General features: G+C 44.0%; 1 protein-coding gene and 1 long non-coding RNA gene across 2 annotated transcripts; both read left to right on the forward strand.

Moving 5' to 3' along the window:
- The first annotated feature begins 277 nt into the window (after window positions 1-277).
- Window positions 278-3,762, forward strand: LOC117845844 (uncharacterized). Its single transcript, XM_034726929.2, has 6 exons — window positions 278-574; window positions 1,213-1,448; window positions 2,120-2,350; window positions 2,428-2,518; window positions 2,817-3,051; window positions 3,170-3,762. Exons 1-6 carry the CDS (start codon window positions 369-371, stop codon window positions 3,554-3,556), a joined length of 1,386 nt encoding a protein of 461 aa, XP_034582820.1. The 5' UTR covers window positions 278-368; the 3' UTR covers window positions 3,557-3,762.
- Window positions 3,763-22,063: 18,301 nt separating this feature from the next.
- LOC117846018 (uncharacterized) lies at window positions 22,064-22,618 on the forward strand. Its single transcript, XR_004638199.2, has 2 exons — window positions 22,064-22,170; window positions 22,279-22,618. It is a non-coding gene; the product is annotated as an uncharacterized lncRNA (long non-coding RNA).
- The last annotated feature ends 940 nt before the right edge of the window (window positions 22,619-23,558 follow it).

A 23,558-nucleotide genomic window follows, 5' to 3' on the forward strand; every position in this document is an offset into this window, starting at 1 on the left:
AACAAGGAAAATCGCAAAGCAGGAGGTAATAGAAAACGATGCGAAATTTCATATGCTCAAATTGAGGGAAAAGTGTGAGTTTTTTTCCCCTTAAAAAACGAGGGTAAAAAAAACAAAAGAACAAAGAATAAGCAACATGTTGGGCCAACCAAACAGCCCATGACAGCCCACAGCCACCACTCATCGAGCCCAAGTAGGCCCATCCTGAAACCCCCGTTGGCGGCAACCTGCCAAGATATCCCCGAGAATTCGCGCTCCGTGCCCCCAAAATCTCCCCATTCCCTTCCCCTCTCCCCACCTCCCCCCCACCGCTCCCCGCGCCGAGAAGGGGAACCCGCCGCCGCCGCCGCGAAGCAATCCATCCGCCCATGGCCTCCCCGTCGGAGAACGCGGCCGCGCCGCTAGAGGAGCCCCAGGCCCCGCCGCCGCCGAACCCCAGCGAGGTGGCGGAGGGGGAGGAGGAGCCCAAAACCCTAGAGCGGGCGCAGGAGCTCTTCGACAGGGGGTCCAAGGCCATCGAGGACGAGGACTTCGTCGACGCCGTCGACTGCCTCAGCCGCGCGCTCGAGATCAGGTTAGGGTTTCGTTTCCTCCCCTCACCCCCCCCCCCTCCGACCTAGTTGCCTGAAGCGAACCCGCGTGTTGGTGAGTTTTTGGAGTAATTGGTGGTTGGTGCGGTGCGTTTCTCTCTGGATCTGCTGGATTTGGCACGAGCGCTTGTGTAATTCGGGGATTCTGTTCACTAGGGTTTAAGGGGTTCTACAGTAAATTGCCTAGTAAGAGTGGTTTCGTTTCGTTTTGTTAGTGAGCGAGAAGGAGGATGGTTGTCATTATCAGGGATTAGTGGAATTGGCTATCAAGCTGTGAGCGTTGTGTCTGTGTTTGTTTATTTTATTTTATTTTAGATCATGAGCCCTGTGTTGGTTGGTAGTAATGCGTAAATTGTTTTCACAATCAATTAAAGCGCAAATAGTTAAGAAAACCGTGTTGTCTGTGTGAGAATATGCAAATGTTTCAAAGTTCAATCAACAGTGAACAAAGTCAACATTGAACAGATAGTACCATTAACATTGCTGATGAAAATCTCTGCAGCTCAGTTCTCGATTGTGTTGTTCTGACTTGTTTTACGTTTCCTCTTCTGGCTTGATGTAAGTTTTGTTAAGAACCTTTTTAATGGTGCACTGAAAAAATTCCTCCTATGTTACCAACTAGGACTGCACATTATGGGGAGCTCGCTCCAGAGTGTGCCAGCACATATTTCAAATATGGATGTGCCCTGCTATACAAAGCTCAGGAGGAGACTGATCCTTTGGGCAATGTTCCCAAGAGTGAACCAAATGAAGAATCAGTGAAGAGTACAACTGCTAAAGCTGATAGTGAATGCTCAAAGGCCTCTGGTAGCAATGCTGAGGATGCTGTGTCTTCTGGGAAAGTTGGTGCTGAAGAAGGTATACTCTGACCTCATGTAGCAACGTCCACTGAAACTCACTATGATTCTGTTTATTTTGATAATTTATAACTAAACACTAAGTATGAAATATTCTTTTCATCTGTTTACACCTGCTAATATTATGTGGAATTCCTCCCTTATCAATAATTTGCTCCGATGTGTTTGCAAAGTACTCCAATAGTTAAGTGGTAGAACTAATGTCTTTAATTTCCATAAGCACCTCATTCTTCAAAGTGGTTTGTTTTTCTCAAACCACTTTTTCGCTATCAATAGTAAATGAGTTACTAGACAATAGAAAATACTTTGAGTGCTCATATATAAGCTTTGTCTTGTGGGTGCGATTCAGTTATTTTTCTTCTAGATTTGTGTATTCTGTGGTGTCCTTATCTTGTGTACTTGAATAACGATGCTAGAATAAACAGTTAGGTGTCACTGGAGCACTAACTTTATTTGATCCTCATGCAACTAGCTGCCTGATCAGTGTGCTTGCATGGGCCAACTTCTACTAAGATACAATTTTCCTTTGTAGTTTGGTGTTAATGTGTTTGTTTCTTTTAACACACAGTCCAATACTAACAGTACCTAAGCTGAGCTAATAATGATTAAATTGATGGTTTTGTTCCATGTATTTTTTTGGCTCTGGTAGATATTGATATAGTCCTTTATTAGGTGAAAGCTCAAATGGCAAAGATCACGGGGATGGAAATGGTGAAATCGAGAAGGATGACGATGATGACGACGATAACGATGATGAGAAGATGGGAGATGAAGAAGATTCTGATTTGGATCTTTCGTGGAAAATGTTGGACATTGCTAGGGCAATAGTTGAGAAGAGCCCAGACAACACTATTGAGAAAGTAAAAATTTATTCTGCTCTTGGTGAAGTTGCATTGGAAAGAGGTAGTCGCGGTTTCCTTGTTACAGTCTTGCATTTGATTGGTGAGCTGTTAATACTCATGGCCCTCATTTAATTTCAGAGGACATAGACAACTCACTCAGTGACTACATGAAAGCTTTAGCCATGTTGGAGCAATTGGTTGAGCCTGATCATCGTCGAACTGTGGAACTGTATCCTCTGTGACAGTTATACAATCTTGTGTGCCATACTATTATATAAATCCAGTTTGCAACCTGTCTGTTGGTCTCTCTTTATGGGTACATTGTAGCCTGTAAAACGGAAGACTTTTGCCTAAAGATGTGCCTTCTTTAAAAGTCTATATATTAGTTCAGTTCATTTTGGTTCATCAGATAATGCGCTTGTAGCTTTACTTGAATGCACTTGTTAATGTAGATGATAAAATTACATCCTCACACCCTGTATTGTTTTCTTGCTTTTCCTTTGTCGATTTCCTTGATTCAGTCCTAGAAACTTCCGCATATGTTTGGTTTATGAGCTCGCATCCAAGATTGGAGATGCAATCCCATATTGTGCAAAAGCGATTTCACTATGCAAGTCACGCATACAGTCTCTGAAAAATTCCAATGATGCTTCTTTGCCTGGTAAAGATGGTGAATCTGCTGCTGAAGGGGGCTCAGAAAAATCAGCTCGTGAAGCTGAGATAGAGCAGCTTACTGGCATATTGACTGAACTTGAGAAGAAGGTAAAATGATTTAGTTTCATTTTTGTTTTGCTTCATGAGCCTTAAACTGTATCAGTAGTGAAGATGATTTGTCTTGCTTTAAAGGAATAACAACATCTTTGAATTGTTTTGTGTTCAGCTTGAAGACCTGGAGCAAGCCATGTCGCACCCAAACCCTATGGAAGAGGTCATGAAGGTGATTGCATCCAGGGCAGCTGCTGCGCAGAAAGCTGCTGATGGGATGCCAAGAGCTGCATCTTTCACCTCTTCCCAGATGGCCACTTCGAACAATGGCTTTGACTCCTCCGTCATGTCTACGGCAGCAACAACCGGAAGCACCGGAAGTACTGTGACTGACCTTGGCGTTGTAGGCAGAGGCGTCAAGCGAGCTAACATCATGCCGATCTCAGCTGAACCTGCTCCGAAGAAGCCTGCGGTGGATTCAGCATCCTCAAAAGGCGATAGCAGCAACAGCTCGGAGCCTCTTCCTACGGCACAGAACGGTGATGAATCTGTATCGAAGTAGATTACAATTTCGGTACCCCTACCTATCATGTTAACTTGCTGGAATCTGCTAGTGGCCTATGTCTATGTGGTTCTGCTTCAATTAATGTGCCCTGCTGTTAGCTGTTTTAGCTAACCTTTTTAAATGTTTGAGAAGAGTACTGTTTGAGCCATGAACTCATCCTGAGCTCTGTAACTTGTAAGGTTAAATTGCTGAGAAGTTTATCACCCGTGGTGACTCGTGCCTAGTATATCGTAGTATGCGTGGTAAGGGTGTGTTTGGATACCAGGAGCTCCCCGTCACATCGAATGTTCGGATGCTAATTAGGAGGATTAAACATGAGTTAATTATAAAATTAATTATATAACACTAGGCTAAATTACGAGACGAATCTATTAAATCTAATTAATCCATCATTCGCTTACTATGGCACCATGTTGTCAAATCATGGACTAAGTATGCTTAATAGATTCGTCTTCCGATTTAGCCTAGGGGTTGTGCAATTAGGTTTGTAATCAGCTTATGTTTAATACTTTTAATTAATGTCCAAATATCCGCACCACGTTGTCAAATCATGGACTAAGTAGGCTTAATAGATTTGTCTCCCGATTTAGCTCAGCGGTTGTGCAATTAGTTTTCTAATTAGTTTATGTTCTAATTAGTGTCCAATATCCGATGTGATAGGGGCTAAAATTTTAGCCCCTATCTCCCAAAGATCCCCTAAGTTTAACTTGCTGGATGTTTCACTTGATGTGGCCTGCTGTTGGCCGTTTTAGCAAAGCATGGCGAGTCGTCTGATATACTGTCAATGTATGTTCGGTGAGATGTGCTATCTGGTGTGTTTTTTTGGTTATTTCTCCGTTTGGTTCTTGGTTACCCTCCAATTATGGTTCACTGCTTTGCTGTTGACCATGGCTATTTCCGTATTTGGTTTCTTATCGTGATGGGCATTCAAATTTTGCTATGTTGAGCTCTGATTTTTTTTTTGGAGAACATACATACTGAGGTCTGATAAGAGTATAATCATAATGGGTTTCGTTTCAGCATCTGTTTGTTGATTCTTTGAATTTGTCCACAAATTCAGTTTCGTTAGAAGAGGTGGTGGGCCTCTGCGCCTCACCTTTCTCCGACCAACAAAGCCCATGCGAAGGCAAGAACGTGGAATTTTTTTTTATTTTTTTTATTTTAACATTTTTTAAAAATATATAGTTATTTTTTTTTACAAATTTATAGCCAGATGAGACGGCGAAAGAGATACCGTAGCATCCTTACCGCCGTTTCAACCGGCGGAATCTCCCATCACTCGACACTACACTTTCAAAAAATCATAACTAATTCATATCAACTCGGATGGAGATAAACGTTATATGACAATTGTAGATCTCGACGAGATGTACAATTTTGTAGTTGAAACGTTTTTCATTTAATGTCATATTGGTGTTCAAATAATCGACACAAGTTTCAGATCTAAAATTGAATTTTAGATCTGAAACTTGTATCGATTATATGAGCAATTAAATGACTCCAAATGAAAACGGTTTGAACTAAAAAGTTGTAAATCTCGTAGAGGGCTACAATTTTCATATAAAACTTATCTTTATTAGAGCTCATATGAATCATTTATCATTTTTTGAACTGAAACTTGTGTCGATTATTTGAGCACCAATATAACATAAAATGAAAAAGTTTAAACCATAAAGTTGTAGATCTCATCGAGATCTACAATTTTTATATAAAGTTTATCTCCATCCGAATTGATATGAATTAATTATAATTTTTTGAAAGTGTAGTGCCGAGTGGTGGGAGATTTCGCCGGTTGAAACGGTGGTAAGGATGCTACAGTACCTCTTCCGTCGTTTCATCTGGCTATAGCCGTTTCAAACGGCGGCGTAGGTCTAGATTTGCAATTTTTTTCACTATATATTTTTGCAAAATGCTAAAATAAAAAATAAAAAAATAAAAAAATTCCAAGAAAGTGTGTGGGCGGCGGGCCGGCAGGCGGCATAGTTAATTGGGCTGAGCGCAAACACAAGTTGGGTGATTGGGCCGAACGGATTTGTAATATGCGGTGGCACACCTGACTCTCTCGACGCCGGCGCCGGCGCTGCCGCTGACTCGTCACGCCGCCAACCGTCCACCCGCCACCGCGGCGCCCCCCGTCCTCCGCGAATCACACCGGCGCGACGCCCCCGCCTCGCCCTGGCCTATCCGCCGGCGGCGCTCCGCCGCCTCACCACCAGCCCACCACCAACCGCCGACCATTGCCGGGGAGGCGGGGAGTCGATGTCCGGGAAAGAGAGAAGCCCCCACCCCCCACCCCCCCACCCACACCCACCCACACACACACAGAGCCAACCTGGCGACCTCCATAGTCGCCGCTGTACAACGGTGCCGGTGAGCTTCTTCTCTCCTTAATTTTCCTTTTCATTTTTTTCTTTGGCATAATTATATTGGTTGCTGTGCAAGTAGGATTGACCAGTAGATATCGATCTAGCGTTGCACCACTGCATTGCAATTCGGGACTGATTGAGCCCAACGGATTTGGCTGCCCAATAAACATAAATCAATGCGACTGATTTGCCCCGCAACGGCCGCGTGCTTGCCGAGAAGGCGCCTGACCTGGGGGAATAATCCCATGGCGTGAAAGATGAAAACATTCTGTGATGGTTGGATGATGCTTGCCTGGTTGTGCAGGGCTAGGATCGAGACATCTGCCCCGCGGGTGTCGATTTGTGCAAATTAAAATATACTGTTCTTAAATATATGATACCGTTGACTATTTTTTATTCGTTTGACTATTCATTTTTTCTACAATTTTTTTTGCAAATAGATAAACCTACAAATTAAATCTAAAGTACATTTGATAATACACATACTTAAATATATGACACCGTTGACTTTTTTCATTCGTTTGACTATTCATTTTTTCTACAAATTTTTTTTAAATAGATAAACCTACAAGTTAAATCTAAAGTATATTTGATAATAGACATAATGATACGCATTTTACTTTAGCTAACTTACTCGTTCAATAGATATTGGTGGTCAAAGTTGGAGTAAAAAGTAAACAGTGTCATATTTAAGAACGGAGGAAGTACATGACGATGTGCTTTGTCCATGGCGGATTGTTGGCATATGTAATCAGTAATTATGCCATGCAGTAGCATATGGCAGGGTGTGTGGGTGGTGTTGCTGTCTGACGACCATCAGCTTATCTTTGCTGCATTTTTATTTCCAGCACCAACTGGGTGAACTCTCGGGCCGGGATCACCCAAGGACCATATTATATACTTATTTACCTATCATATTATTTTTTAAAAAAGTTTATTTCACAGTGTTTCTTGTACTTTTTCCCCCAGGAGAGGAGATATCTGGCATCTATGAGAAGGATCTCCTGCCAGACAGCTGCCTCCACCTGAAGGCCGTGCTTGAAAGACCTAAAATCAAAAGGCTGTACTCTTGGGAATTCAGAATCCAAACAATCTGCAAAATGAGCCACTGCCAGACTCAAATGAGGACCCTGATGAGGAGGAGCACATACAGGCCCAGATGCAACTACTAGTTCAAGACCTGGAAAACCAAGCACTAGAGCAAGGGGAGGTACGGGGCGGCCGCCATTCCATAAGGATTGAACCCATCAGTTGCCAACGCAACGCGTACGTTACGGGCCTCTAGAGCTTTTGCAGGATAAATCGCATCAAAGCTTCTCCAGGCTTCAGCATCGGATGGGTGTACCAGCTTCTCAGGATTATAGCGACGGCCATTTTTGTGCCATGTCATCTGTTTCGCGGATTCTTCAGTCATGAAAAGCCGTTGGATCCTCGGTATGAAAGGAAGATACCGTAGAACCTTCACAGGAATTGCGAGCTGCTTTTTCTGACCGTCACCATAGTCAACCTCCAGAAATCTAGACGATTCACACTTCACACAGTATTTTGCTTCCGCATACTCTTTCCTAAATAAGATGCATCCCTTCGGGCAAGCATGTATATGCTCGTATGGCATCTTAAGTGCATGAAGGAGTTTCTGTGCCTCATACATGCTCTTTGGCAAGATGTGACCAACCGGAAGCAGGCTTCCAAAAACTGTCAACATAATATCAAACGCGTCTCGACTCAAACTAAACTGAGACTTCACAGCCATTAGGCGTGCAATGGCATCTAGCTGAGAAACCTTGGTATGGACGTGAAGGGGTTGCTGTGCCGCAGACAACATTTCGTAATAAGCCTTAGCGGTAGCCTCTGGCTCCTCCTCCCCACGTGCCTCTTCGAAGTGTGCTTCATGATAGTCATTTAACATGTCTCCCACCCCGGCATCATCATCAAATTCCTCGATGTGTTGTCTCAAGACCTCCTCTCTCCCACGGTCAGATTCACCATGGTAGATCCACCTGGTGTAGTCTGACGTAAATCCGTTCTTCACCAGATGTTTGCCCATGTCTAGCTTGGTTTGCCGACGCATGTTTCCACATTTGCTGCACGGACACCAAGTCGATCGAGCTCCATTGACACTTGCAAACGCCCGTTCCAAGAAAGCATCCGTCTTGTCAAGCCATTCATTGGTCAACGTATTCTGACTAGTGCGACCCGTGTACATCCACTGACGATCCTCCATCCTCTACCATTTAAATAAGTAATACAAAATTCACATTGCATATACACGTTCCTATATTGTCTACTAGGTAAAGATAGGTCCTAATCCCACCCGAGGATGTGTAGGTGGGTTTAGTATCCATGGTCTACTCCGACCCGAGATAAAATTTCGGCAGCACCTCCCCGCTGTTCTCCAAATACACGTCCTTGATAGGAGATTGTGTATCTGGAGAACAACAGGGAGGTGCTGCCGAAATTTTATCTCGGGTCGGAGTAGACCATGGATACTAAACCCACCTACACATCCTCGGGCTGTCCAAAAAACGTGGACAATTCGAAACAGATACGATTATAGATATGCAAAGATCTGCATATTTCCAACCGTATCTCTTTCGAACGGGAGACGCCTAACTAGGTTACGTGATATACGAACATTATACGGAAAGAGAGGTGTAGCATGCCTCACCTTGCTATCCTACAAAGTGACGAGTCGAGGACGGTCCTTGTAAGCCTCTCCTGCAACAAAAGAAACAAAGCATTGTTTAAGTCAAAATTTCGGCAGCAACTCCCCTGCACGGGGAAGTTTCCAAAACCTGCAACATAATAAACGGCACGATAGCCGACAACCACAATCTCACCAAAGAGTTGGCACGATGGCCAACAACCACAACCACAACCAACCACACCTCTATTCTTTTCAACATTTTCTAATTTCTACTCTTCCTTCTTCTCGAATTTTCTAAATCCATGCCTCTAATTTCTAAAATAAATGCTACCACATCCTACCACCTCTCTAATATTTTCAACATTTAATTTCTAATTTCTAATTTCATGCATTCTCTAATATTTTCAACATTTTCAACTTACCGGACGGTGCGGCGGCCGGACGGGGGCGGCCGCGGGGGGCCGTCGCGGGAGGCCGGCCGGGGGCGCAGGGGAGGCCGGGGAGCCGGCGGCGGCGCAGGGGAGGCCGGGGGGCCGGCGGCCGGCGCCTTATCCCGGCGCGGGCGGCCGGGCGGCGCGGGCGCGGGGGGCCGGGCGGCGGCGGCGGCGGCGCGGGCGCGGGGGGCCGGGCGGCTGCGGGCGCGGGCGTGTGCGTGCGTGGCTGTTGGCGTGCGTGTGGCCGGGCGTCAGGCGCGCGTTAAGTGTGGATAGGGCCACTTTGCCGAGTGCTTATGATCTAGCACTCGGCAAAGCCTTTGCCGAGTGCTAGATCAGGAGCACTCGGCAAACATTTTTTTTTAATTTTTTTATTCGGATTTCGCAGTGCGTCTGGCAGGTGGACCGCGTCTATGTTTGCCGAGTGCTTGTGATCTAGCACTCGGCAAAGGCTTTGCCGAGTGCTAGATCAGGAGCACTCGGCAAACATTTTTTTTTCAATTTTTTTTTGGATTTCAGAGTGCGACTGGCAGGTGGACCGCGGCTATGTTTGCCGAGTGTCCCAAGTTTGACACTCGGCAAATCGGCTCTTTGCCGAGTGCCATCCCTTGACACTCGGCAAATGAGTACTATTATTTCATGTCAAACTAGTTTTATTAATTAAAAGATTGTAAAGTTTGCAAAAACCTAGTCAAATTCACTAAACATTGCGTATTTCATTTTCTAAGTAATATTGTTCCATCATTTCATGGATTTATAGCTCATATTAAATTTATATCTATTAAATTCATATACGTGCAATTAATGAATAAAAATTACCAAACGGATCTGAAAAATTCCCAAAATTTGACATGAACCAATCTATGTTCTCTATAGCCTATAAAAAAATTGGACTCAATGAGAAATACATGTATCGATTCGTCTCAAAATCTTACCGGATCCTTCCAACTTCTACGAATCCTCTCGGGAGATGCTTCGAATTCTAAACATCATATGTCAAAACTTGTGCGAAACCTTGTCAATTTTTTATCACAGCCTCTGCATATGAAATCATAGCATCTTGCAAAATCTCATAATTTTCAAACTTCGTTTGTATTTTTGAGAATTAAACAATCATTTGGCCACACGTTCGTAGTCGTGTTTCCTTAGCAAAATGTTCGAAATTTCTTTTCATTTTATGGGTGAGACCTCAATTTGGACTCACTAACATGAATATGATTTTTCCACTCATATTATTCCATTATTCCAACCACCTGCAGTTCAAATTTGACTTAAATCAAAAAATTACTCTAAATGAAATTAATTGATTAAATATAGCAAACAGGTCAAAAAATAGTCCACCTTCTACCATGCAGTGCCAAATGCCATACATGTGGAGTGTAAAAAGTTTGGAGGGTGGAGGAGGGAAAAAAATTACTTTTGCCGAGTGTGTCAAAAAACACTCGGCAAACCCAATAGTATGCCGAGTGTGCCCCCTAGCACTCGGCATACTCACCACTTTGCCGAGTGTCCCATCACAACACTCGGCAAACTAGTGGCTTTGCCGAGTGCCCCCCGTAGACACTCGGCAAAGCCTAACGTCCGTCACACAGTCGCGACAGCGGCGGCACGGGGAAGTCACGTGCTCGGCATTTTGCCGAGTGTTTATCTTTGCCGAGTGCCTCGTGGGTGTTTGCCGAGTGCCTCGTGGGTGTTTGCCGAGTGTTTTTGTGGTGGCACTCGGCAAACCGGTCCTTCGCCGAGTGTATTATGTTTGCCGAGTGTTTTTGGTATTGCACTCGGCAAACCGGTCCTTCGCCGAGTGCCCGAAATAATACACTCGGCGAAGTAATTACACTCGGCAAATTCAAGGTTTCCCGTAGTGACAGGACCAGCATCAGGAAGAGATGGATCTGCAACTGAGTTTGTCTGTACCTCTCCCTTCCTTTTCAACCCCAGATGTCAGTGGACAAAAGGGGAATAGTTCTGGGGAAAGTGTGCAGCAGCAAGTCCAAGTGGAACAAGTGCAAGAAGGAGAAGTCCAGCAAGAAAATGAGCAGGTGGTTGTTCTGGCCATTCCCACCATTCAGCAGCTTCAGAATGTTCAAGATGGGCAGATTCCAGTGGCCCAACAGAATGCGCAGCACATGCCATTTCCAGTTCAGGGGGTCCAGAACATGGGGCCAAACCAGGAGAATGAACACATGGAGGTGGACAATTCCTCCACCCAATTCAGTTAAATCAGTAAGGTGGGCCAGAAGCACAGTTCAACATAGACTTAAATGTAAACATGTTCAGAGCTGAATCAGGACACAGTAATGATGCTGATCCAGGGTGGGCTGCAAGGTTGAACGAGGCCTACAACAAGCCAGTTTCTAGCCCAGATCTGCAACAACTTTGGACTAGATTCTTCTCCATGGAGGGCTCCCCTGAACAGGTGATCACTATCTCTAATGAATGGGCACCTTTTTTTACTGTTAAGCTGCTCACACCTAATAAGTTTGACTGGGCAAGTTCATTCTTATCTTCAAAAGCTCGTGAATTGTTAATGTCTGGAGGCAAAATCAGTGCAACAATGTCTCTATCACTTCCAATTGCCTGTCCTCAAAATGCAACACCTGCATGTTTAAATACTCAAATTCAAGATAACGATATTCATGATGACTCAACTAATCCTGGTCCCCGTGTTCAGAGAAAGATCAAAATGTCAACGCCACTGGTGGAAACACGGGCAAGAAGGAGCCCCAGGATAAGGAGCCGCAATGCTGGTTTCAAGCATACGAGCTGCAACTCAAGGAACTGCCTGGCCTGTGCTGCTGTACCACCTACGACGACCAAGGCAATGGTGGCCATTGGGGAGGACTTCTGCAAGATAAGCAAAGAGAAGTTATCTGAAGCAACTCTCCGAACCAAGCCACCAACAGCCAACCTGATAGGTGACAAGAGAGGGGCCAGTTCAAAGAGACAGAAGGGCAACGAGAGCATCAAGGAGGTGGAAGAAGGAGAATGCTCGGCCACAGGAAGGAGGACCGAGAACTGATTTGGGACCTTCGTCATCATCTTTTGTCTTATAATGATGTTAACACTACGGAAAGTCAAAAATTGCCGAGTGTATTTTTTTTGCCGAGTGTTTTTTTTCGAGCACTCGGCAAACAAGCTCTTTGCCGAGTGCCAAGCAAAAAACACTCGGCAAAAAAAGAACACTCGGCAAATCGGGGCTTTGCCAAGTGTCTAATATAAAACACTCGGCAAACCACCCTCTTTGCCGAGTGTCAAAAAACACTCGGCAAAGAGGGGGTTTGCCGAGTGTTTTTTTGACACTCGGCAAAAAAATAAATTTTTTTTCCTCTTTTCACCTTGAAATTTTTTCTACTCCCCACATACAACATGTGGTACTCCATGTTAAAATTTGGTATATTTTTGGATTTATTTGCTATATTTATTTAATTAATTGCATTTCAAAGAAATTTTTGGTATAAGTCAAATTTGAACCGCAAGTGATTCAAATTATGGAACAAAATGAGTAGAAAAATGATATTCATGTTATTTGGCCCAATTTGAGACCTGACCCATGAAATGAAAAGAAATTTCGAACATCTTGTTCAGGAAACACGACCATGAACGTGTGGTAGTAGTATTTTTAAATTGTAAAAAAACAAGCAAAGTCTGAAAATCATGAGATTTGTCATGATGTGATGATATAATACGTGGAGGCTGTGCAAAAAAATTGAGAAGGTTTTGCACATTTCATCATGTACGATGATTACAAACCGAAGCATCTCAGAAGAAGAATAGTAACTTTGAGAAGGATTCGATAAAATTTAGAGTCGAACTGACGGTCGAGTTCGGTTTGACTACAAAACTTTTTGTATAGTCAGTAGAGAACATATATTGTTTCGTGTGAAAATTTGGTATTTTTTTGAAACTGTTGGATATTTTTTATTTTTTTTTATAAAAAAACTTTGCTGAGTGTCATAGGGTAGACACTCGACAAAGGCAAAAAAAAAAACCAAAAAAACAGGCCGCTCCTAAAATCCCCCGCACGCCCCCCTCCACCAGTCGTCCTCCTCCCGGCCGCAAGCCCCGCACCCGCCCCCTCCTCAGCTCCCTCCTCTCCTTCTTCCCCCCACCTGCACCCCTGGCCCCTCCCTGTGCCGCCATCCCCTCCCTCCCTCCTCTCCCTCTTCCCCGTCGCCGGCCGGTCCCTCCCCTCCCTCCCCTTCTTCTACCCCGCCGGCGTCCGCCCCTCCCTCCCTCCTCTCTCTCATTTCCGCCGCCGCCTACCCTTCCCCTCCCTAATCCCGACTCTGCCCCAACCCCCTCCACTCCATCTCCGCCGCCCCTCCCCGGATCCGATCGGATCAGGCCGCCGGCCCGCCCCTCTCCCCGGATCCGGCCGCCGCCCGCCCTCCTCCCCGGATCCGGGGGGGGACTCCGCCCCGGATCCCTTCAACCGGTGGCTCCCTTCAACCGGTGTGGTGGTGGAGGTGGTGGCGGGCCAGGTGTGGTGGAGGTGGTGGTCGGCGGGTGTGCTGGTGGAGGTGGTGGCCGGCAGGTGCGGTGGTGGAGGTGGTGGCCGGCCAAGAGAGTGGGGGGCAAAGATCTTGTTTCCCCTTCCCCTCCCCCCCTCTCCGACGGATCCGGCGGTGCTGGCCCTCCCCTCGCCGGATTCGGTGGAGCCGGCCTCCTCTACAGATCCACGGTGGTGCTGTGGTGGTGGCGGAGCAGGCGGTGGTGGCGGCGGTGGCGGAGCAGGATGTGGTGGCGGCGGCGGCGGCGGAGTAGGTGGCGGCGGCGGCGGCGGAGCAGGATGTGCTGGTGGCGGAGCATGACTTTTTTTTTATTTTTTTCAACAATAGGTTGCTGAGTGTTTTCTGGGCACTCGACAAAGTCTTTGCCGAGTGCCCGACACAAAACACTCGGTGAATCAGTGTTTGCCGTCAAGATTTTTGCCATGTGTCGTTTGCCGAGTGTTTTTGGGGCTTCGCCGAGTACCCCTGGCACTCGGCATCTTCCCTATTTCCCGTAGTGTAAGACACCTTGCAGTGATGTCTAGTGGGAGGATGGGGCCCACAAAACAATATCGTTTGTCGTGAATTGGTGGGTAAACATGCTTGGGTTAATTAGTTGGATTATCTGGCTTCATTTTGCTTTTTCGTTATGTACTTTGGCAAACATTGGGGAGTTTTCAGTGTTTTATATGACCGGTTTGTTCCATAGAAATGACGGTGTTGTGATCAGAAGCTGCACAACCAATATTATTCAGAGTTCATAATGAATCAGACTCAAGGCAAAAAAAATTGGGGAGTGCTGTCATGGAATGTCAGGGGATCAACTCGGTGGAAAAATGGGACGCGATTAAAAGTAAGATAAATGAGTCCAAATGTGATATATTATGTTTACAGGAAACCAAAAGGGAAGCGTTTGATCAAGTATATATCAAAAAAAATTTGTCCTCACTCATTGGATGAATTTGTTTTTCTGCCCTCGGTTGGGAATTCGGGGGGATCAATAATAGTTTGGAACAAGGCAAAGTTCAATGGCACTTTAGAATTTCAGAATGCTTACGCCCAATGGGTCTCATTCACCTGCAGAGTGACAGGAGAAAACTGGTACCTACGCTTGTTTCTAAACTGGCCCATATATAACATCGGCAGTAAGAATTAATTGTGTTGACATTTTATCGGTCTCCTCCATAATTAATCTGGCATCAAATTAATCTGTACAATGTGCAGCCGATTGAAATTAACATCATCAATCGGCTCTTCTCGTTGGAATATTATATTGACTTGAAGTAACTCCAACAAGCCGATGAATACTCCCTTAACTAATAAACTTGAGATAGTTGTCGTAGATACTTAACCATCTGAATAAAAAATGTGAGTCTTCTATCTTATGTCCCACTGGGCGTGTCAAAATGTGTTGATGCAAAATTCTGACGGTGGTGGACCCTGCATTAGCACATGAGGACCTGGAAGATATGCTAAACTCTGGTGCGGAATCCAAATTGGTGCGCATGGTGTGCGCGGACGTGACAATCAGTTTAACCATTCAACTGACAAGGTAGAGATAATCCTTCTTGACGAGGGTGAGTAGTTCACCGGCTATCAGCCGATTCAATATAATTTCACGATAACCATCGGCTAGAAAGTCGATAGGAAACAGAGCGCCGTCGAGCTCTCGCTCCACCACAACCAGAGCCACAAGCCAAATGAGATCTAAACTGATATCGCGACCAATATTTCTAGGTGAAACCACAGTGATGCGCTCGGTAGTTGCAGCCTATAAACACTCAGCAGGACACCAATCTAAACCTCGTCAGCCGATGAATCCAATCATAATAGAACTCAATTCCAACGGCACTCGAGGGGCAGCCAAGATTAAGATGCACCAGGTTATTAAAAACAGATCTATCATCTATTCCGACAGAATTAATAACAATTAATGTGTCGTAAATGGCAAGATGATAAAACAGATAAATATCAGCCGATGTAAGCTTAATCAAGGTGGGATAACTAGTGAATACCGTAGATCGAGATAGAAGTGATGCGCCGTAAGTCAAAGATCCAAGATACTCGATAATTGGTAGATAAAACTAGACAAAACCACAACGATGCGCCCGGTAGTTAAAGTCTAGAACACCTGATGACGGGTGCTAGCAGCTTCCGGAGATCGAGGACGATGCAGCCCAGCTTGCTAGAAGGAACTCGTCGAGAAGCTATATTACTCCTACTCCTAATGCAATGGCGTGAAGACGAAAGGTAAAAGTAAATATGTTTATTTATTGATCGTGTGATAAAAATTATAATAACCTTGGGCGCATATTTATACCCCGAACTAATCACTCCTAGCATGAACTAATCACTCCTAGCATGAGTCGTACGGGACTTGCCTAATACAAAATATTTAAATAAAAGGAAATACTAAAATACATGGACTCTAATTTCCTTTCCGCAGAGTCTTTCACGATGAAGTTTCTACTTATACTGATTTCGGCCGAGGCATCTAGATTAGAAAATATTTAATTCCAACAATTCGAACGCCATCTCGTGGCTACCTGAGACTTCAATTATTTTAATCATCCTTGCATGACACGCTAGCTTTCCCTCTTGATGCCATCTACAGGATACCTGCCAATGCATACTGATAGCCGATGATTTTTCTCCACTCCGGACTTCACCGGGTTTATCGACCAAAATTCGGTGTCAACACTAACAAATGTATATGCTCCTTGTACTCCAAAAGAAAAAATGGAATTCATTCATTGGTTCAAAGAGATTGAGATGAAAGATGACGATAAATGGCTTGTAGCGGGAGATTTCAACCTTTTAAGGAGGCTAGAGGATAGAAATAAACCAGGAGCTAATTGTTAAAAAATAATGGCTTTCAACAACGCCATCAGCAAACTAAGGTTAGTGGAATTGCCACTCAAATGCTGTAAATTTACCTGGACCTGTAAATTTACCTGGACCAACAAACAGAGAAACCCACTTTTAGAAAGACTGGACTGGTTCTTTATCTCACCGGCGTGGACAGCCACCTTTCCCAATACCTTTGCCACAGGTTTATCGAGAGATACCTCGGATCACACACCTTGTATGGTTTCAGTCCAAACAAATGTGCCAAAACCACAAACCTTCATATTTGAGAACTACTGGTTAGAACACGAGCATTTCTTACCGGTTTTTCAACATGCTTGGAACTTACCGTTGCACCATGTGGATCAAGCTAAAAAGATTACGGGGAAATTCAAAAACTTGAGAAGAGTTCTTAAAACATGGAAGGCACAATTACCTAGTTTGGCAACGACAATCTAAAACAACAAAATAATCTTACAATTCATGGATATAGTTGAAGAAACAAGCGATTTGACACTCGAAGAATGGAACTTCAGACATATCGTATGAAAAAATTTGGAGCAATTTTTGCATCAACAGAAAGTATACTGGAAGCAATGAGGAAAGGTAAAATGGATCAAACAGGGAGATGAATGCACCAGGTTTTTTCACGCACAAGCCTCGATCAAGAACACCAAAAATACAATAACGCATCTGATGACAGAAGGAGGAACACAGGTAACCCAACATGAGGCCAAGGCTGAAGTTCTTTGGAACTCTTTCAAACAAAGGATGGGTGAATCGGATTATACACATATGTACTTTCAGCTGTAGGATTTATTGCAACAAGATGACAACCTTCTCAGCCTAGAGGAACCGTTCACAAAAGAAGAAATAGATAGGGTAATTGCTGAATTGCCAAATGACAAATCACCTGGACCAGATGGGTTCAATGTACAGTTTCTCAAAAAATGCTGGCATCTTATAGCACATGATTTCTATAAATTGGTGCAAGATTTCTATGAGGGCAATTTCTGCTTACAAAGCATCAATTCTTCCTTTATCACACTACTGCCCAAGAAAGAGTCCCATTTATGTTGGTGACTTCAGACCCATCTCTCTTCTTAACTCCACACTGAAGTTAATCACGAAGCTTTTAGCACAACGCCTGCAGCAGGTCATAAGGAGGCTCATACACCATAATCAATATGGGTTCATTAAAACAAGAAGCATACAGGATTGTCTAGCATGGGCATACGAATATTTACACATTTGCAAAGCCTCGAAAAGAGAGCTGATCATCCTGAAATTGAACTTTGAGAAAGCATTTGACAGGATTCAACATCAAGCAATTCTTGAGATTCTCAAACATAAAGGCTTTGGCACCAGGTGGTTGAAATGGATTAAAGCGATACTTGGGTCAGGAACTTCATCGATACTCTTGAACGGAGTTCTGGGGAAGGTTTTTCATTGCAAAAGGAGGGTAAGACAAGGTGATCCCTATCACCTCTCATCTTCGTCCTTGCAGCGGACTTACTACAAACAGTGCTAAATCATGAAAAGTACATAGGGAACATCAATCTACCGATACCACAGAGAGCAGGGACAAACTTTCCAATTGTACAATATGCTGATGATACATTACTCTTTATGGAAGCCTGCCCACGTCAGTTAATGGTACTGAAAGAAATACTACATATCTTCGCCATGTCCACATGACTGAAGGTGAATTATGCAAAGTCAGTAATGATGCCGTTAAACATCTCTGAACAAAAGCTACAAAGCTTGGCACAAACTTTTGAATGTCAAATAGGTTCCCTACCTTTCATTTACTTAGGCTTACCCTTGGGGACAGTCAAATTGAAGATAGAACATTTCATGCCCCTAATCCAAAAAGTGGAAAGAAGACTGAATTCAATGTCCATGTTCTTAAGTCAAGGAGGGAAACTGGAAATGGTAAACTCGGTACTATCGTCATCAGCGGTGTTTCACATCTCAACAATCAAATTACACAAGGGGGTCATAACACAATTAGACAAATTCAGAAAACATTGCCTCTGGAGAGGATCAGATCACAGTTCTAAGAAGCCTTCAAAAGCTGCATGGCCACATGTATGCCTACCTAAGGAAAGTGGTGGACCGGGAGTCATCAACTTAAGTGCCCAAAATGAAGCCCTGTTCTTAAAGTTTTACATAAGTTTTTCAACAGGGAGGATATTCCATGGGTTCATCTTCTCTGGGAGAATTACTACCATAATGGCAAATTACCAGGTGAACAGAATAAAGGTTCCTTCTGGTGGAAAGATGTGGTCAAGCTCCGGGACAGATACAAAGGGTTAGTTGCGCTGTTTTTGCATGATCTATGGAATGGAGTATTATCAAAATTAGATTTCCCAGAGCTTTTTTCCTTTGCTACGAATTCCAAGAGCACATTCAAAATAGTAATGGGGAAACCACAGTTCATACAGAATTTCAATCTGCCTTTGACCACACAAGCTCATAATCAGGCTATCGCTTTGCAACAATGGATCTCTAAGCTACCTTACAGACTGACAAAGACACTTGGTCCTACATCTGGGGATCACCAGCATTCATAACCAAAAAAGCGTATCAAACAATTATTGGAACAAGGAGCATCCATCCAACTTTTCGTTGGCTATGGAGATCAAGGTGTCAAAAAAATACAAAATTTTCTTTTGGCTTCTGCTCAAGGACCATTTAAGTACAAGGGATCTCTTAGGAAGATGACAAATGCACCTAGAATCATACACTTGTGACCTTTGCATTCGGCAAAAAAAGGAAACGGTAAAGCACTTATTCTTTTCTTGCAACTTCACCAAAGCATGCTGGAATAGCATAGGAGTCACCTACATTGCAACAAGAACAACAATGAACATCATTGGCCAAATCAAAACAAAGTTAGGAGTATCATTCTACATGGAAATCATTGTACTTATGACATGGAGCATCTGGACAACAAGAAACGAGTGGATGTTTAATAACTTGGATCCAAGGCCAGAGCAATGCAAAAGGAAATTCGTTTAGGAATTTAAGGATATTTTGTTAAAAGCCAGAGCAAGACGCATTCAACAAATGGAAGTGTGGCTACACTCTGTTTAACCCTTTCTTTAACTTTCCGCCTAGGGGTCATTTCCCCTCCCGTGTGTAATAACTAGAACTTTTATCTTTTATTATTAATATATAATTAGTAGGGGGCTCGCACCCCTCCTGTTCTCTCAAAAAAAAGTCATCCATATGCTGCAAACTTGAGGGCAAGCAAGTCACAACGAAAGGGAGGCGATGGGGGTGGGAGTGGTGGGTGTATGGCAAGGGCGCCTTGGGCACCCTAGCTGCTTGGGAAGCTTGGTGTGCTGCTGGCTCGGATTGACGAGTACAAGCCTGCTTACTGGAGCCAAGAAGTGAGGTCAAATTCCTAGCTAGAGAGAGCATGCATGCGTTCCTAAAGATGTCGGATATAGAGGAGCCTGATGAGCAAGCAAAGTGCTGGGCAAGGGAAGTGCGGGAGCTGTCCTATGACATCGAGGACAAGGTTGATGAGGACAAGGAAAGTTACTTCCTATCAGTTTCTGTGTCTCCGATTCTATTTTGGGTTTATATGCTTGTGGTTACCAAATACATGTTCCTCTTTTATAGTACCTGCAAACAATATAATTCGAGTATTATAGATTCACCTCACCGACTGGCCAAGTAATGTTCAACATTTATGTACTTTTATTCATCCTCCAAAAACTTTTCTGTTCTATAAATATAAACCAATATGCTAATGAAACCCTCTTAATAGTACGATCCATGAGCTACAAACTAGAAAAACCTATATTACACTAAGTGTCCTTCGTCTCTTTGTGACTTTGTGACACTTATTACTAGAAAGGTCCTTAGCCTTGTCGCATTAGCTCCATGCCGCTTTCCAATTCAAATTGAGGGGACACATTCAAATAAACTTATGATATTATAACCAACATATATCCGCTTTAAAACACAAGGGTTAGTCACAATTAAATGGTTATCATTTATCATCGAAGCACACCCTTACCAAAGGTGCGAAAGAGTCTAGTGATTCCTAGGTGCTTCGCTGACGTCCTATCCTAAACAATGAAAGAGATTCTCTATTTGTGATGTTGGAACTTCTGACTTTAAGGTTTGGATCCCAAGTACTATATTGTCGTGATGCTAAAACTTCTGACTTTTTGATACCATAATAATTTACATAAATTCTAATCTTGATGATGTGGATACTTAAGAGAAAAAAATAAGCGTGAATTTCATAGATTTCGGTGAGGACCGAATAAGGGTGAAAACGTAATTAAGAACCCTGGTCTTGATAACTAACCTTCTGACCATAGTTTGGCTGGCAGAATAATTATTTTGAGCAATGATTGATGCCCTCGAAGTAATCATCCTATCATGTGTTACATCCCCCTTAACAATTTGAGTTGACCAGCACAAGCATGCATCATGGTTGGTTCCTACTCCCACCGTTTCGAAATTACTCGTCACTTTAGCTTTGCACTAAGTCACATAACTATATCTCTGACCATCAATTCTCCTAGAAATTTAGTCCATATGGAATAAAAATGATATGTTTTCCAGTAATGATGTGTTTTTTATTTTTAAATTATATATTTTTCTCTTTACCTCTGTTCCCTTTTATTCCTTATTTGCTCCACCTCCTTAGTACTATAGTGTGACACCCGACTCAATTTGGTTGGCCCAGTATGGCCATGAGCACAGGTGCGCATGTTTAGTGCACCTTGCTAGTTGAGTAAGGGTGGAACCAACTTATAAACCTTTGTCAACCAGCCATAGCACCTTCGGGTTAACCCTTTTACACGAAGCGAGGATAAAAGTGTAAGCAGAGTGTTATGTGTACGCGCGCCCGCCCCTCGGAAGGGCTAGACGGTGCGGCTTTGGAGGACGGGGTTGTTACAAATGGTATCGGAGCCGACCCTCACGGTTGCGCGTACGGGTCAGTGTGCGGGCATATGGCGCATGGCTCGTGTGGGCTCTGGATGGGCCACATGGCATGGCATATGGTGCCAGCATTGGACGTACGGTCGTGCACTAAGAGGAACGTTCCTGGACATTTGCCCATGTGTGGGTGAGTTGGACCGACCCTCGCGGTTGCACGTACGGGTCAGTGTGCGGGCATATGGCACATGGCTCATGTAGACTCTGGATGGGACACACGACATGGCATATGGCGCCGTCACTGGACATACGGTACCGACGAAGACGTCGGGTTCTTTGAGGGGGGTGAATGTGACACCCAGCCTAATTTGGTTGGCCCAGTGTAGCCCATGAGCACAGGTGCGCATGTTTAGTACCACCTTGCTAGTTGAGTAAGGATGAAGCCAACTTATAAGCCTTTGTCCACCAGCCATAGCACCTTCAGGTTAACCCTTTTACACGAAACGAGGATGAAAGTGTAAGCAGGATGCTATGTGTACGCGTGCCCGCCTCTCTGAAGGACCGAGCGGTGCGGTGTTGGAGGACGTGGTGTTACGTATAGCCTTCCTTCTTCCTTATCCGTCAAAGCCAGACCAACACGCTGCTGACCTTTTGCATATCGTTGGAAGTTTGACTTTGTTGCAAGCTGTTGGACAAGTACAATTTTGTACAAAATATTGTTGCCCCATGTGGTGTCAGCTAAGCTCGATCTAGCCGGCGTGATGCCCCAACTAAATAATGCCACTGGCGTCATAAAAAATAATCTCTCCGGCCACCTAGCCTATATATACCCTAGCTATGCAAGCCGGCCAGTTCGCCGTAGCCGAGTCGATCAGCTGGTCGCAATTGGATCCGACGACGCAGTTGTGAGATCATCAGGGTATCATGCATCTTCTTCTAATCAAATTAATAATAATCTGGTGCTGGAATTAATATGATTTTTCTGTTGATGCTGTCCTTCTTCTTTAATCAATCTTCAATTTTGCAGGGAGGGTCGAAACGATGATGGCGGCGCTCAAGAACAAGAGGATGGCCGTGGCCATCGTGCTGATGCTGGCCATGCTTGCCATGGCGATGACGGTTGCGGCGAATTGTATATGTGACCTTTGCAACTGCGAATGCGTCGAGTACTGCCAGCATATATGTCCAGAATGCGGGTGATACTTGCGCCTACACCTAGCTTGTTCCAACAATAAGCCATGCCCGTCTGTGTGTATGCAATGTACCTGCCATATCTCTTGGCAAAGATTAATGTTTGTTAAGATCTTACATGAGTTTTTTGAGCTACCGTACCAATAAAAGTGCTAGAGAGCATTGAGTGTGCATCATTTTCATGGCTAGCTTCACAAGATCAAACCCCTCTTAATAGTAGGGTCCATGTTCTACAAACTAGAAAAATCTATATTACAATAAGTGTCCTTCATCTCCTTGTAACACTTGTTACTAGAAAGATCCTTAGCCTTGTCGCATTAGCTCCATGCCGCTTTCCAATTCACATTGAGGGGCAACATTCAAATAAACTTATGATATTATAACCAATATATATCCGCTTTAAAACACAAGGGTTAGTCACAATTAAATGGTTATTATTTATCATCAAAGCACGCCCTTACCAAAGGTGCGAAAGAGTCTAGATGACGCGCGAAAGAGTCTAGATGACGCCTAGGTGCTTCGCTGACGTCCTATCCTAAACAATGAAAGAGATTCTCTATTTGTGATGTTGGAACTTCTGACTTTAAGGTTTGAATCCCAAGTACTATATTGTCGTGATGCCAAAACTTCTGACTTTTTGATACCATAATAATTTACATAAATTCTAATCTTGATGATGTGGATACTTAAGAGAAAAAAATAAGCGTGAATTTCATAGATTTCGGTGAGGACCGAAATAAGGGTGAAAACGAAATTAAGAACCCTGGTCTTGATAACTAACCTTCTGACCATAGTTATGACCATATTTTGTACAAAATATTGTTGCCCCATGTGGTGTCAGCTAAGCTCGATCTAGCCGGCGTGATGCTCCAACTAATAATGCCGCTGGAAAAAAATGTTGCCCAGTACGTGGCTGGCACACCCAAATTGTTAAAGTTCGTCAAAACTTTGAGCCCACAAGCAAGAATGTGGTGGCTACAAACCAACCTTCTGACTTGTTGGTCCCACAACGCAGTCACAGACGCTCCCGTCGCTCATGTCTCGAGCTGGCGTCGAGCTTTAAACAACAGTGACAAAGAAAATCCATCAACCGAACATTTGGCATTTCTCAGTAAC

This window comes from Setaria viridis, chromosome 2, assembly GCF_005286985.2.
Source record: "Setaria viridis chromosome 2, Setaria_viridis_v4.0, whole genome shotgun sequence".
In the NCBI taxonomy this organism is placed as follows: Eukaryota; Viridiplantae; Streptophyta; class Magnoliopsida; order Poales; family Poaceae; genus Setaria; species Setaria viridis.